The sequence below is a fragment of the Lepidochelys kempii genome, chromosome 18 (assembly GCF_965140285.1).
Source record: "Lepidochelys kempii isolate rLepKem1 chromosome 18, rLepKem1.hap1, whole genome shotgun sequence".
NCBI lineage: Eukaryota > Metazoa > Chordata > Testudines > Cheloniidae > Lepidochelys > Lepidochelys kempii.
The window spans coordinates 12,807,959-12,823,141 of NC_136397.1; the positions used below are offsets into that span (position 1 = coordinate 12,807,959).

Sequence of the window (15,183 nt, forward strand, 5' to 3'; positions counted from 1 at the left end):
CTACATCCTGCTCTGTCTAGGAGGTGCTGAGCACCCGGTGACATACAGAGGAGTTGGGAGTGCTCAGCACCTCAGGGATCGAGTCTGTCATTCTACATTAATCTGGTCGCAGAATGTCTGGCTCTCTTGGGGGGTTGACTAAGGTATTTCAAAGGCACTGTGGGATCCAAGCTCAGACCCCCTTCCTGACTGTACAGCGCTGTCAAGGGGAGGTATTCTCTGCTGACAGCCGAAGGTGGCTAGGGAGGAGTGGGTGAAGCTGCCTCCGAGATTAGAGATGCACAGAGCAGTGCCGCCTACCGTTACAGCTTAAGGACGCAGAGCTCCAAGGTCAGGAAGGTATAAACTCCAATCAACGGCTCTTAAATCCTAACTCTGCTGCTTGTCCCAGCTGCTGTCTGGGTAGAACCATTTACTCCAGAGACCTACGGAAAATAAAGCTAATCCACACGCCTTAATAGACAGAAGCACAGACTGGCGAATGCAATATAAATAGCTCATACTCAGTAATAACCGTAGCCTGCGGATTGTCATCTTCCCATCCCATGTAATTCTACTCAGCTGGCCACTCTCTCACTCACCCAAGGACCAAATTAATATCACAATGGAAAAGCTGGATGTTTCTACATAACCAGGCCAGAAATGAAGCAAGGTTCAACTCTTTCATCTTTGATGAACAGTAAATCACAAAGCTACAGCTGTCTGTGGTGCACAGAAGCCAGAGTCTCTTCCCAAATAGGGACGGGCAGGAGGAGATGTGGTACCTGTTTGCTCTGCCAGTTCCCAGAACAGCACCATCACACGCCAGCTGCAAAGCCATAAAGCCAGAATCACACCTACACACCATGTTCCTTTTCCCCAAAACCACTGACAGCCCCATCAAGTGATGAGCCTCTGTCATACATATAAAGGGAAGGGTAACTACCTTTCTGTATACAGTGCCAGAAAATCCCTCCTGGCCAGAGGCAAAACCCTTTCACCTGTAAAGGGTTAAGAAGCTAAGGTAACCTCACTGGCACCTGACCCAAAATGACCAATGAGGGGACAAGATACTTTCAAAGCTGGAGGGCGGGGGAAACAAAGGGTTGTCTGTCTGTCTGTGTGATGCTTTTGCCAGGAACAGATCAGAAATGCAAGCCTCCCAACTCCTGTTAAGTTAGTAAGTAATCTAGCTAGAAAATGCGTTAGATTTTCTTTTGTTGAATGGCTGGTAAAATAAGCTGTGCTGGAGGGAATGTATATTCCTGTTTTTGTGTCTCTTCATAATTTAAGGTTTTGCCTAGAGGGATTCTCTATGTTTTGAATCTGATTACCCTGTAGGGTATTGACCATCCTGATTTTACAGAGGTGATTCTTTTACCTTTTCTTTCATTAAAATTCTTCTTTTAAGACCTGATTAATTTTTCATTGTTCTTAAGATCCAAAGGTTTGGATCTCTATTCACCTGAACCAATTGGTGAGGATTATTATCAAGCCTTCCTCAGGAAAGGGGGTGTAGGGCTTGGGGGGATATTTTGGGGGAAGATGTCTCCAAGTGGGCTCTTTCCCTGTTCTTTGGTTAAAAACGCTTGGTGGTGGCAGCATACTGTTCAAGGACAAGGCAAAGTTTGTACCTTGGGGAAGTTTTTAACCTAAGCTGGTAAGAATAAGCTTAGGGGGTCTTTCATGCAGGTCCCCACATTTGTACCCTAGAGTTCAGAGTGGGGAAGGAACCTTGACAGCCTCTTGCATCTGATCTATGGGGCCCATCATGAACCCCCGAAAGGGACGGCACCAGTGTTATCCAGAGCCACCTCTATACCCTACCATCCCTCCCAAAAAAATAAACCTGTGTGCTACCACCAGGTGCTTTTTCTCCCCACTTCTGAGCTAAAAAGCAACTACTTCCTCATTCCTCCTCCCGCCTCCCTCCCCCCAGCTCTGGAATGCTGTTCTCACAAGTGAAATGGACATGCTGGATCTCTGTCATGAGCCTTCTAGGCAGACATCCAGGCAGTTTTGCTGCCCATTAGGGTTTCAGTCTCCAGCCCTTTCCATTCCACCCTCATCACCTTGAAACAGTAGGACAAACCCTGACCCCATCAAAGTCTGCAGGGGAAAAAAAATCCCACAGTTCAGCCTGATAGTGAATCAAAATCATCATAGCTCTCCTATGGGGCCTGAAATGTGTGTGTCACCACGTTGAATGTGTGTGTCAACGTTGCTCACCACGGAGACAATGAGCCATAGGGCAAAACGGGCCATTACTCACAGGAGAAGCAAGACCCTGGATGTACTCAGACAAGCAGGTATCTAGCTACCTTCATTAGCAGATCCCACTCCGGTCACAACAGGTTTCCAATTAATGAAACTGTTGCATTGCTTTTGAACAAAGCCACCCCCTGCCATCACCAACTCAATTAGCTATCTGCAGAGAGCTGGCACCTGGCCAGAAATGGGGCCCAGGAAGGGACTGGACTATGGACTCCAAGCCTGCTGGACAAGCCACAGAGTTCAAGGCCTGTGTCTTGTGGACCTCCAGGACAGAAGCCTGAATGGGTCAGACCATAGCGTTCAGAGATAGTGTCCGATGGGCTCTTCTATCCCCAGACCACCCAATCCCACTGAAATCAATGGCCAAACCAGCTTCAATGAGAGCAGGAAGAGGCTCACAGACAGGCGTCTTAGCAAAAAGGCCAAGAGAGGCCAGCCTTGCATTGTGAATGGACTTCCTCCACAGACAACCCCACCGCCTTCCAGCTGGATGGAACATCTGTTCAAGGCAGTGCGACTAAACTGTCAAACCACCTGAGAGTCACCGTTCTCAATAGCTAACGCTCCCACTCAGGGACCAGATCCTGCTGTCTTCACTCAGGCCTAACTATTGGAATCACTGGAAGTTTTGCCTGAGCAAGGGATGGCAGACTCAGGCCCCAGATTGTTCGTTTTGATCCATGCACAGATGAATGGCTTCATTGTTACTCTATTTTCTCTCTTTCTGAAGCAATTCCAAATGCAGGGGGATTAAGGACCCTGGAAGTCTCTATACTGCTCATCTGAGAGCACATTTCCTCCAACAACCCCACAGGAGCTCTGGGAGCCTGCCAGCACAAAACAAGCTAAGAGGCTGGACAGCTTGGATTATACAATATACTGAGCGACAATCCAGTAGAGATTTGTTAAACAAGCAAACCAGGTCCACAGGTGAGCCCCTTTCGAAAGGGTTGGCTCTTCTATTCAAGAGGAGACACAGAAAACGTATCCAGCCCAAACCAGGTCTATGTCTTCTCCCAGATCAAATAAGATGGTCAGGTAGGAACTAAGAATTCTAGGTTTCTACATCCGGGGGGCTCTGGTTTAAAGAATGGAAAACAGTCGGTTAAAAACAGTCTATTCTTTTGGATCCTTTTCCAAACCCCGTTGGGCTCCCTAAGAGTCATTCCACGGCCTTGGATTCTGATTGCTATTATTGCAGCACTGACACACCCCAACCAAAGTTAGGATCCCAGTGGGCCAGGCCCTGGGCTCACAAACACTCACACGCAGTAAGAGACAGTCCCTGGACCAACAAGTTCACAATCCAATTGCCTTCAGAAGGGTCCCTTACCTGGCACTACTTTAAAGGGGCAGAATGTACATATTTTACGCCCCAGTGCAACAAAGCCTCTAAGCACATGCTTGAATCCATTCTTATTCATTAATGCACATGCTTAACTTCAAGCCCCAAGCATGTGCCTAAAGTTAAGCATGCACTTACGTGCTCTGCTGAACTGGAATGGAGTGCAGAGGACCAGGGGCTTCACTTCCAGCGACAAAAACAGGCATAATCCAGCACTGAAAAAGTATGCAGCTACAAAAAAGCAATCATGTTTTCTTGCGACAACCTAATATTTCACCCACTCAGATGCATTCTTTTTTCAGCCTTTATCCAGTGGCTGGAGCAAGAATCTGATCTGCTTTTCCCCCCTCAATGCGAGTTTTTAACTCCTCTGAAGGGATGCTCCAAAGGACTAGACTGCTTCTATTTTTGTCGCTGGTTTAGCATTTTTATTTATTTATTTCCCCCCCCATAGAAAAGGCCCCGCAGATCTTAAGCAGCCAAAATTATATATTTGTGGCTTGTTTTGACAGATTTTTTTTAAAAGATCTGTATCCCCCCCCTCCCCCCGTTTCTGGTATAGCACTCTGGTTACTCATTGGTCTTTATATCTTATTCTGCATGACTCAGTGTGAAGCAGAGAGCTCAAAAAAAAAAAACACCTTACCTCACAGTGCTGCAGAGGTGTATTCATGACCGCCCCATGTACCGTATCATCACCAATGATCTTACAGTAACCACCAGCTCCCAGGTCAGAAAGGTATCTAGCCACATCTAGATCTTTAACACATTGCCTTCAATACGATGACTCCATGCTCATAGTTAAGCACATGCTTATGTATATTCAGAATCAGCACTGTAGACCCCAGCCCAGCTCCCCCGGAAGTCACTGGGAGCCGGATTGGGCTTTTAGTGCCTACAGTCATCTTCATGTTCTCCAGTCATTAATTTAGGGCCAGATTCCGCCACCCTGACTTGCACTGGGATTGATTCACAGTCCTTTGAAAGCAATGGCACTTCAATGAATGCTGAGTCACATCCACAGTGTAGTTCTTTACTCCTGGAGTAACCCCTGTCGTGAAGTCAGGAGTACGGTGCTGCCCAACGTGAGTAAGGTAGGCCGAATTCAGCCCTCGGAAAAGATGGTCATGAGAACTGTGACCAGAATTCACCCTGGTGTGCAACTCCACAGAGATGAATGAACTTGTGCATCTATGCACAAAATCAAACCTTTAAAGAGAGAGTATTAGGGTACCGTGTCAGGGATGGAAGGAAACCACAGCATCTAAAGTTTCATTGCTCAGCCTCATTACAGGGTCTGGACACACAATTTCCTTGCCTCTGCCCACACATATAGACAGGCATACTCCTGGTGATGACTACGTTCTCTCTCAGCACTGGGGAAAAATGAGGGCACTGCCTGCTCCTCTTGATAGAAATAAAGGAGACAAGAAGTAAATGGAAAAGGAGTACTTGTGGCACCTTAGAGACTAACCAATTTATTTGAGCATGAGCTTTCGTGAGCTACAGCTCACTTCATCGGATGCAAGTACTCCTTTTCTTTTTGCGAATACAGACTAACTCGGCTGTTACTCTGAAAGAAGTAAATGGGAATTCTCCTCACTGAGGGGCCTGATCCCAAGACCCTCAACTCCCACTGTCTCCTTCATCTGCCAAACCAGCAACAGTGCCAGATTCTCGACAGATGGGGGGATGCCAGGCGGATCTCTCTCATTCGAACTTTGCTGGCCTTAGCTCTGAAAACAACTTCCATGAATACTAGATGAGCCTATAGAAGAGGAGAGTTAATTACTGGGTACCTTTCACCACCAATCCTGTATCTATAGTTAGAGGCTTTTAAACAAACAATGGATAATAAAATAAGCCTATAAAGCAAATGAAAGGAGAAATCATATGCTCTACAGACAAACATAACAGGGTTTGATTTTTTTTAAATGAATTAAACTGTTGAGTTCTAATTTATGTCCTCGCTTGATAAGATTAGAGGATTAAACCAACTTTATGCTAAATGCTCCCTGTTAAGAGAGCCATGCCAGGGCTTATTGTGCATTGGCATGCACAGAGATCACAGCAATATCACCCCGAGATGTGGGGACTCATGGTATGACCAGCTGTAACTTCAGAAATAAAAATCACGGCTTATCCAGATATTCCATATGCAGCCAGGGCAAGAACTCCAATCCCACTTCGCTTTCAGGGAAGGTTATTCGCTGAGCACTTGTACACAACAGGCAAGTTTTTGTATAAGCAGTGGGCTTTTTATCTTGGATCATTGGCATCATAAGATGATTTTGGAGTAGGGGGTGGGAGAAGGAGGTGAACTGACTGACACACACCCACAGTCTCCGCCCCAATCCACACCAACAAATTAACAGCCCAACATAATCTCTCACAATACCACACACACGCAGCCTACCCCTACATACTCATACCATACAAAGTATGAAACGAAATGCTCACCCTCCTGATCTGCAGTCGATGAATGAGAAACACCCAACTGTTCAAAGTTCTCCCCTAACCGCTCATCTCTTCTCACCTGCCTCACAGGGGTGTTTGTGGGGCTTAACGTTCATAAAGCATGAAAGCTTTGAATGGAATCAACTATGGATGCTAAAGGGCGAAGTATTATTTTTAAAAACAGGTACCAAAACCTGTGACCAGCTCTAGACAAACCAAGTTGAGGCTTTGTCCACATTAAATCAGTCATTTAATTCTGCAATACTCCTAAAAACTAAATATACATGCCCCGGTTCCCCTGCCCTTACATACTGTGAGTAGTACCTTCGGGCACTCAGATCAAAGGGACTATTCGCAGGGTAAGGTATCTCTCACTGTAGGTAAGAATGGCAGAATCCAGCCCAGAGAGCTAAATCTAGCCATCGTGTAATGAGTGACTTTAGGTTTGTTACACCTGGGATGAATTTGGCCCAATATACTGCAGAAACAGAACACTTTTTTTTAATCGCAGTGGATGACTGGAACAATACGGATACTATTTTCCAGGCCCCAGTCAGGATCGCGCATATTGCGCCCTTATACATTGCTTTGGGCCATTGGACCCTTAGCTTTTCCCAGTGTGTATCTAGGGGAAACAGTCAAAAATACTGATGACTAGTTTCCCCTTGAACGATTTTTCTATCAGATATGAATTGCCCCTCCCCAGTGAAGTGTTCCCCTCATAGGAACAGCAGTCTTTGCAGGGAGAGTGATGGGGAGCAGATCTTTTACCATATTGAAGAGACTTGTTCCATCTGTTGTCTCTCTCACCAGCCCACGTCTCTATTATTCCAGGCTCTGAGCCTATCAACTTACAAGCCTCTGCAAGGTGCTAGAGAGGCTGGCTTGATGATTCTAACCTCTGAAGATGTTCTGAGTATGATAAAAGAAATCCAGCTATTGAAACGTTTCCCCACAATACAGCTACTGTGTTGCTCGATTTCCATCCAGACACAGCCTAAAAGAGCAATCAGAGAGAGAGAGGCGCTGTTGCTGTGGATATCTTTATCAGTACTTGACGGGGTGGGTGGGATGGAGTGGCCCTGAATAAAGTTTGGTTTCATAAGAAAGAACAGAATCCAGGTCCAAGATCTATTCCCAATTTTGGCTAGACTTTTTTTCTTTCTTTTTCTTTAATTGAGTTTGGTAGGGTGGTGAATTACATGTGTGTGTGTTTATTCCGTCATCTGCAGCATATTCAGATTCAAGCACAACAGCAGCAAATTGACAGACTCATCCCCCTAACACACACCTACTCACCCTATTGCATTGATCCTGCATCCTCCAGAGGCAAAACCGGGCATGCACCAGCCTGGTTTTAAAAGGCTCTGATTTGCTGATATATTACATTAAACCTTAACGGACTTCGTTCAGCTGTCAAAATGCTACCCCAGTAATTGCAGACGTAGAAGCAACATAATTGGCATGCTACTGCCCGGAGAGTACAAGGGTCGCTTTGCGTGGGAAACAAATGGAACAGGACCGAGCCTGGGCTCCGTGCAGGACATGTGTAGCATCCTGCACCTGTCCCAATGGAGGGCTGATTTTCTCTTATTCCCATCTGCCCCACTTCACCAAAAGCCTCTTTCCTAGCCACCCTAGAGGCAGATTTTCAAAAGAGCCCAGCTCAGAGTAGCTCCCTTTGTTTTGGTGGATGCTCAGCACTTTGGAAAGTCTGATCCCTACAGCCCAGCCCCTTGCACTTTAATAATAAACCAGAACAAGCAGTAAAACCCTTGGGGGCAGGAGCTCTCTCTGCTGAATGCATCCGACGAAGTGAGCTGTAGCTCACGAAAGCTCACGCTCAGATACATTTGTTCATCTCTAAGGTGCCACAAGTCCTCCTGTTCTTTTTCCTCTGTTCTGTGTTTCTGCAGCAACTAGCATGTGGGATTCTGGTCCCTACCCAGGCTCCCCGGAGCTGCAGCAATACAAACAAACAATACACAATGATCCTCAGAAACTGGTCTAGTTTGGTGCGCACATTACTATCCTGATGAAGTCACTGCAATGTAAGCCCAGGGTTAGTAGAACTCAAGGTAACAGCCCCTGGGTTTGTTAACCTAGGGTTTGGGGGTCTACCCTCATTTGTAACTCTGCTTGGAGCTGTCGAACCCTGGGCCCCAGCCTGGGGCTCCGGCATCTGCACTGCATTATGCAGGCCGGGGTCCAACCACCCACATCCCAGACTTCCCACAATGTGGCCACTCTAGCCCTTTGTTCACGGTGCCCTGTGGGAAAACTTCACTGTCCACCAAACCGGACTGTCCAGAGGACAAAGGAAGTCAGTCCCTGGCCACTCTGGGAGCCTGCCCAAAGTATGAGTCCACGGAGGTTGCCTCTTCATTGCAAAGCAATAGGGCTTGAACCCTGGGTCCCAGCTTGCCTCAGGCTCAGACCCTCCACTTTCATGGGGTCTTGGGTTCAAGCCTAGGTTAGCAGGATGTGTGTGTTGAGGGAAGGTGGTGGGGGGAGGATTTAGCCGGAGTTCAAACCCTGGACTTACATTGCAGTGTACCCATGTCCAGATCTCTGTTAGGGTAAGACCTAATGAGGGAAGCAGATTGACCCACAACTGCTGCTGTGTGGTTCTTACGCCATCCTCGGACACATTGCTGAGGGCCACTGTCCAAGACAGGACCCTGTCCTAGCTGCACCTCAGGAATTGCCAATCTGGATCAGACCTCCGTCTTCACACACACACACCGCACGCACTCTGTGCGCTCCCCGGACCCTCTCCACCCCGCTGGGACTCAGGACCGGCGCCAAGCCTCCCGCACAGCCTGGGACACAGCGCGGCTCCCTCCTGACGCTCCGCCTGGGGCGAACAGAAGGATCCCGCCGCAGCCGCTAGCGCAATCGGTGCATGACAGAGAGTCAGCGCCCGGGGGAACTCTCCTTGGTGCCCGTTCGGGACCTCTCCAAAGCCCGCCTGGAGAGCGCGCCGCACGCACCCCCCAGGGACTGATCCGCTGTAGCCATCGCAAGCCCCTGCCTGCCCTCTGCCCTGCCCCACGGGGCACAGGCAGAACCAGCTGGGAGGAGGTGAAGGGCTGGAGGAAAGTGACCTGTCCCAGAGGGGCCTAAAGGGCCGGCTGCGGCTTGGAGCTGGGACAGGAGGGATCCTGTCCCCGATCGTAAGCAGCTGGGTGCCGAGCTCCTGGGTTCGCCCCGTCAGCCGGGACACCCCCTGCTGCTACCGCAGCCTCTGCCGCCTCCCTCTTCTCCCTCCCCGCAGCCGCAGCCTTCTCCCCGGCACCCCCGGACTGGCATCCCCCCCTGCGCGGCGTGGGGGCAGCGCTTACCTCAGCCCAGCCGGTGGGAGCAGCCGTGCGGGGGGCCGATGGCAGGAACACAGCGGTGGGCAGGGGGCGAGGCGCTCTTCCCAGCGAGCGCCCGGCCAGCGGGCTGCTGGATCCCCCCGGGGAGCGCTGCGGTGCCCAAGGACCGGGGCGCCCCTTCCTGCCGCAGGACCGGAGCGCGCTTGCTCCCCACCGCCCCGCAGGGCACCGCTCCCGCCTGGCACAGCCCGGCCCCCTTCGCTCCCAGGACGGACTGGGGCCACCCGGAGCGCACCGGCTCCTCCGGCCCTGACCCAAGGCACCGGGAGCGCACCGGCTCCCCGGCCGCCGCACGGACCCCGCAGCCCCCGGAGCGCACCGGCTCCCCGGCCGCCGCACGGACCCCGCAGCCCCACCAGCGAGGAGCGTCTCCCCCGCACCCAGCCCAGCGAGCAGCCGCCGCCGCCTTTTATTGCCGCCCCGCTTTGTTTTGGTCTCGGCTCCTACCATCGCTCGCCGCGCCGTCGGGGGGGAGGCTGCAGTCAGGCCCCCGCGCGCCCCATCCGCTGGCAGCCCCGCTCTGCCCGCGGGGTGACAGCCGTGCCGGGGCTCAGCCAGCGCTGCGCCGCGCCCGCGGCGTCCTGTGCTCCGGCTTGGCTTTCCTCTCCCCCTGCACGGACGGCAGCGTTGGTTCGGCCGAGCTATATATTCCGCCGGCAGAGGCTGGCGCTGGGCCGTCGCGAGTTGAGGCTTCGAGGGGAGGGTGCTTTGCCTGGTGCGTTCCCGAACCTAGCCTGCGCTTCCTGGTCTGCTCCTTACCCGGCCTGCCTGGCCCACCCTCCTGTGCAGGGCAGCTGGGCTACACTGCTCGTGTTGTCTGCCTGCATGCATCAGGATGAGAGGGGGGAAGCCTTCCTCTGCTCCAGCACTGGCAGTCACAGCATCGCACCAGTAACTGCCCTGCAGAGTGTTTCAGGCCTTCCTCACGAAGCAGCTGGCTATGGCCACCTGAAGGGGTGCTGTACATTACCAGACCCTCAGTTCTGCTCCTGGCTCCCCCACTTGCACTTTGCACCAGTCACTTAGTGCTTAATTTGTGCCAGGACTGAGCCCTGGTACCTCTACGCTTGCTCCATGGCTGTTCATAGCCCTGGCCCCTCTGGGCTTGCTCCACCAGTTATGAATGCAAAAAAAAAAAAAAAAAAAAAAATTGCTTGAGCCCTGGCACCTCTTTCATTACAAACGAAGCACTGCTTAGCCTCTGGCTCGGCTACCTCCCCTGTAAGTGAGGGGGAGCTTTCTACTTCTGCCTTTCCTTTGAGACTCACCATTTCCACACTGATGAAGGAAGCTTCACAAACACCACATAAAAACAGGGCCATACTGGGTCAGACCAAAGGTCCATCTAGCCCAGTGTCCTGTCTTCCAACAGTGGCCAATGCCAGGTGCCCCACAGGGAATGAACAGAACAGGTCCTCATCAAGTGATCCAGCCCCTGTCACCCATTCCCAGCCTCTGGCAATCAGAGGCTAGGGACACCATCCCTGCCCACAAGGCAGCTCAATAATATTGTGAATCTTTCCTGACCCATCAGACGTGGCTTTGAGGCACAAAGAAGGGCCAGCATGGTTTCCAGAACTTCATTTTTTCTCTTTTTAAAAGGAGAATAGGTTATTGGCTTATTGCTCAACCCCAACCTGGAGGGCCAAAAGACTGCTTTTCATCTGGTCCCCACCCTTTGCCCTGTTCAGCCTGAGAGGACCTATGATAAGTTAAAACTCCTGACAGCTATCATTGGAACACAAGAGCCTCCATACCACATCCCCAGGGAAGGCAATAATATTACCCCCATTTTATAGATGTGGAGACTGAGGCACAGAGAGGCTATGTGACTGGCCCAAGCTCACACCAAAATTCCTAGCTCTGACACAGGCTGGAACCCAGATCTGCTGGGCTTTAGCCACAAGACTCTTCTGCTGAATATTGTGAGGATTTGCTTGTTAATGTTGCGTAGAAAGGGTTAAGTGTTTCTATTATTGGCCACTGGTGGCAGGCAAGCCACTGGCAGGGTGGAGGGACCACCCACCTGTCCTATAGGGCAGCTCTTATTTACACAGCCTCTAATTCTGTTGCAACCTCTTCTCTCCCAAAGGGTGTGGATGGCAGGAGAAGCAATTGGGAGCACCCGCTGCTGGATTAGGAGCCTCAGTTGCACTCTGCAGCTCTGGTATGGTGAGTGCCCTTTCCCTGTACCTCACTGCTGCCAGTCAGATTCCCTCTATCTCAGAGGATGGTAGAGAGAACAGAACTTTAAGGACAGAGATTTCTAGAGCAGTGAACAGTTAGTGGGCATGGAAGTCTAGTTATTGTTGGTGCAAGTGAATCTCTCCAGCATCATGCTGACCTATCCTTATCCAATTTGGGATTTAATAAAACAACCTTAGAACAAACCTATGACAGAATTCTGCAGTCATGCCTTAGCACTGTGGTAGAGTAGCATTGGGATCCATCACTCTAGAATTATTAGAATTGTTTTTTTAAGCCACAAGCCAAGTACCCCTGCCTCTGAAAATGCTCCATATATAGGAGTTATCTAGAACACTTTTTTCTATAAGACTGTCATGTGAGGATTACCCATTGACAAAGGCCAAACAAAACATTTAGCAAAGAGAGGTGGGAGACTGTGGTTATTAGCTCAAGTGATGGAGAGTCCTCCTTATGCTCTTGTCCCTCACTAGCACAGCTAACCAGCCTGCAGAGCTTCTCCTATAACTGGAGCAACAGTCACTCACCTTGGGTTTCTGGAATCTAATGAGTCATGTTTATAACACAGACATTTTTCAGTGTTGGAGGGGAGGTAGTTGACAGGTGGTGCTGTAGGGAGAGCACCAGAAACTGGAGTCATGCATTTATCTACAGCACAACCAGGAGCAATGGCATGCGCCAGTATCACTTAGACCTGGTCTACACTATGAAATTAGGTTCATATAACTATGTAGCTCAGGCGTGTGAAAAATCCACTCCCCAGAGCAGTGCAGTTAAACTGACCTAAGCCCCAGTGTAGACAGTGCTGGGGCAACTGGGGCTTTCTCCCATCAACATAGCTATCGCTTGTTCGGGAGGTGGATTACCTACACCAATGGGAGATGGCCATTCAACCTTCTCTCCCCATTCAGTTCCTGGCCTGTCTGCTGGGACTGCCAATAATGCTCCCAGTTATAGTGGTGTGGACACCTGCAGAGCGGAGATTGCTTCACACAGGCTACCACACGGCCATTGGATGGTGATAATGTTTAAGCAGTTCCAGCCTACGCCAGACTGAAGTGTAAAGCTCCATCTTATGTCCAGTCAGAGACTCCCTGAGCCTACCAGGGGCTCTGACGCTTTCCACACAAAGACACCCCACCCTTAACCGATCACACAGGAGGTGTCAATCAGCAAAATCCAGAGAGCAGCAGAGAAAACAGGGAACAGACCTGAGTCACCATCTCCAAGCAGGTGGTCCATACGGGAGGTATTGATCTTTTTCCAGTGTGTTACCCACAGGGATTAAGAAGTTGTGCAGGCAAAACCAGACCAACCCTTGGCTTGCGGAGGCTCCAGTGAATGGGGATTTAATGAGGCTCCTGAATAAAGAAAAAAAAATGACACCCCACCAGCTTTGAGCCTGTCTGCCAGTGATGGAAGTTTCTGCAAAGAGGGCGGCAGTCGGGGGTAGGGCTTCTGTTGAAAGTGAAGAGTGTGCTGTAAATGAGAAGAAAAGTCATTTTTTCTAACTTTCAGTAATGCAAGCTGAGCCCACGCTGATGCGAGGGACAGTATTCACACAGCAGAGCCCAAGAAACAGCCGTGAGCTATCATTCAGTGCTGCACACAGGCGTTCAGCCAAGCCCAGTCTTCCTCAGCACCATCTCTGCCAGCACAAGTAGGCACATACCTGCAAACCCATCCTCACACAGACATTCCTTTAGCCACCTGGCTGAGCACACACACACCAGCCAACAGATGTAAACCCATCCTCATAGGGCAGCTCACACTCACATGCACAAGTTGTATCACCATCCTCCACATCACAACACACAAACTTTGTACACTCAGACATTAGATTTGTGTTCTAGTTTCCACAAGACAAACATGTACAATATATGCAAACGCCTCCCTCCCAGCACACTGGTATTAGAATTGATCACACCCACGAGATGTACACACAGGTGAAACACCTTACCCTACCATACACCCAGACATGGGTACTGTACCACAGTTCCCAGTGACCTCAGCTACTCCTTAGTGCACATGTTAACACATACATCTTCAGACATTCAAACTCGAGCCATAAACTGCACGACAGATACACAAATGGTATCACATGTAATCTGCTCCATATTTAGCTACCCACTGGTATTAGAAATGCATTGTAAACCTAGTAATATTAGAACTGCACACCCACACACCTAGGTAATAGAACTGTATTTTAAACATAGTGCCATTAGACATACTGTACCCACACATTAGAACTGTATCCCAACCAGCATTCGCACACACTATCCTACAGACATTCACAATACATATACACTGGAAGAGCTATTAGCACTGTATTGAAATCTTTATTGAGAACACACACAACACACACAGAGAAACAAGAAAAGAGAATTGTCAATGGATTAAAAACCCACTGAAACTTTGCTAAAGAATGTCTTTAGGGTTAGGGAGGAGGGAGCTTAAGGCTTCTAACTGGAAGCATTTCTCAGCTGGAAACCTTTCCTTCCTCCAGGTTTTCTGACCCTCCCCATCCAGGCCAGCATCCATGCTGAAATGAAACACTGCTGGGTATTGGGCACGCTTATATTTATGACTTCTTTTTGAAATTCTGTCTGCTCATCTATGCAGAATGAAACTACCCAAGCAATCTCGTCTGCTCAGGTGCTCATTACCAAAGCACTTGACACCGCCAGGCAGGCTCACTCAGGCCTTGTAAATTTTATCTTGGGGACATTCTGCTTCCCCTAGCTCTATTACTGCCCGATTGCCTGAAAGGCTTGTACCCAGCCAGCCAGCCATACAGAAAGCTGGGTAACATCCAAGAACCGAACATTATTCAACAGCCTCGGTGGCGTGGGAGCCAGACATTGATGGGTGCGTGTGCACATGGAGCCCGCCTGCGTGCTCCTGAAGTGTACATGGGCCTACAAGGGTTTGCATGGTGATGTGTGCAGTGCCTGCTGATTGCAAGGAGACATCCAGAGAGGAAGGTGATGGTCCGCATGACCGAATGTGAGATTGCATGCGTGGGAGCGTGAAAAGGGGCAGGCCGTGTTTGCGGACCAGATTCTGGGCTCAGCTAGGCTAGCACCAATCCGGAGTCGCTCCAGTGAAGTCAGGAGAGTCACTCTGGGTTTACGCCACAGGAACTGAGGGCAGAGTCAGACCCTGGGAGTCTACAGTGCTGCTATTTGAATAGCTTTAGCCATCTGCCAATCAAATAGGTAATGCTTGAAGTTCCTTATAACTGCAGCTAGGGCTGAAAGCAAGGGCAAGTGAGGGGGAATGAGGCTGTTTGTTTGAGTAAAACGGTGAGCTTAAGCCAAGGATGAGGTCCTGGAGAAAAACAAAGACATCCAGTCCACCACTCACAGGACAAGGAGAAAGGGCCCTGTCCACAAACAAAGGGAGGTTCTGCTTCACAAGCAGCTGGCAAAGGGTCCATGGATCCTATGCAGGTGTCTCTAGCAGAGGTTGGGGGCTGCTGCAAAAAGGCACATGCAAAACAATCCCAAACCAAGCACATGTTTAGCAGACAACAAAGTCTGT

At 49.9% G+C, this 15,183-nt stretch overlaps 1 protein-coding gene across 3 annotated transcripts in view; it reads right to left on the minus strand.

Annotated features, from left to right (window-relative positions):
• DISP3 (dispatched RND transporter family member 3) overlaps positions 1–12,919 on the minus strand; it is a 63,150-nt gene extending 50,231 nt beyond the window's left edge. Inside the window, exon 1 of one of the 3 annotated variants that reach the window (XM_073316547.2) lies at positions 12,852–12,919. In XM_073316547.2, the coding sequence (XP_073172648.2) occupies positions 12,852–12,863 (12 nt within the window). In that variant the 5' untranslated portion in view covers positions 12,864–12,919. Of the gene's footprint in view, positions 1–9,399; positions 9,751–9,882; positions 10,138–12,851 lie in introns of those variants that run through there. The other 2 variants (XM_073316549.2, XM_073316550.2) reach the window with 2 other exon arrangements.
• Positions 12,920–15,183: the final 2,264 nt, after the last annotated feature.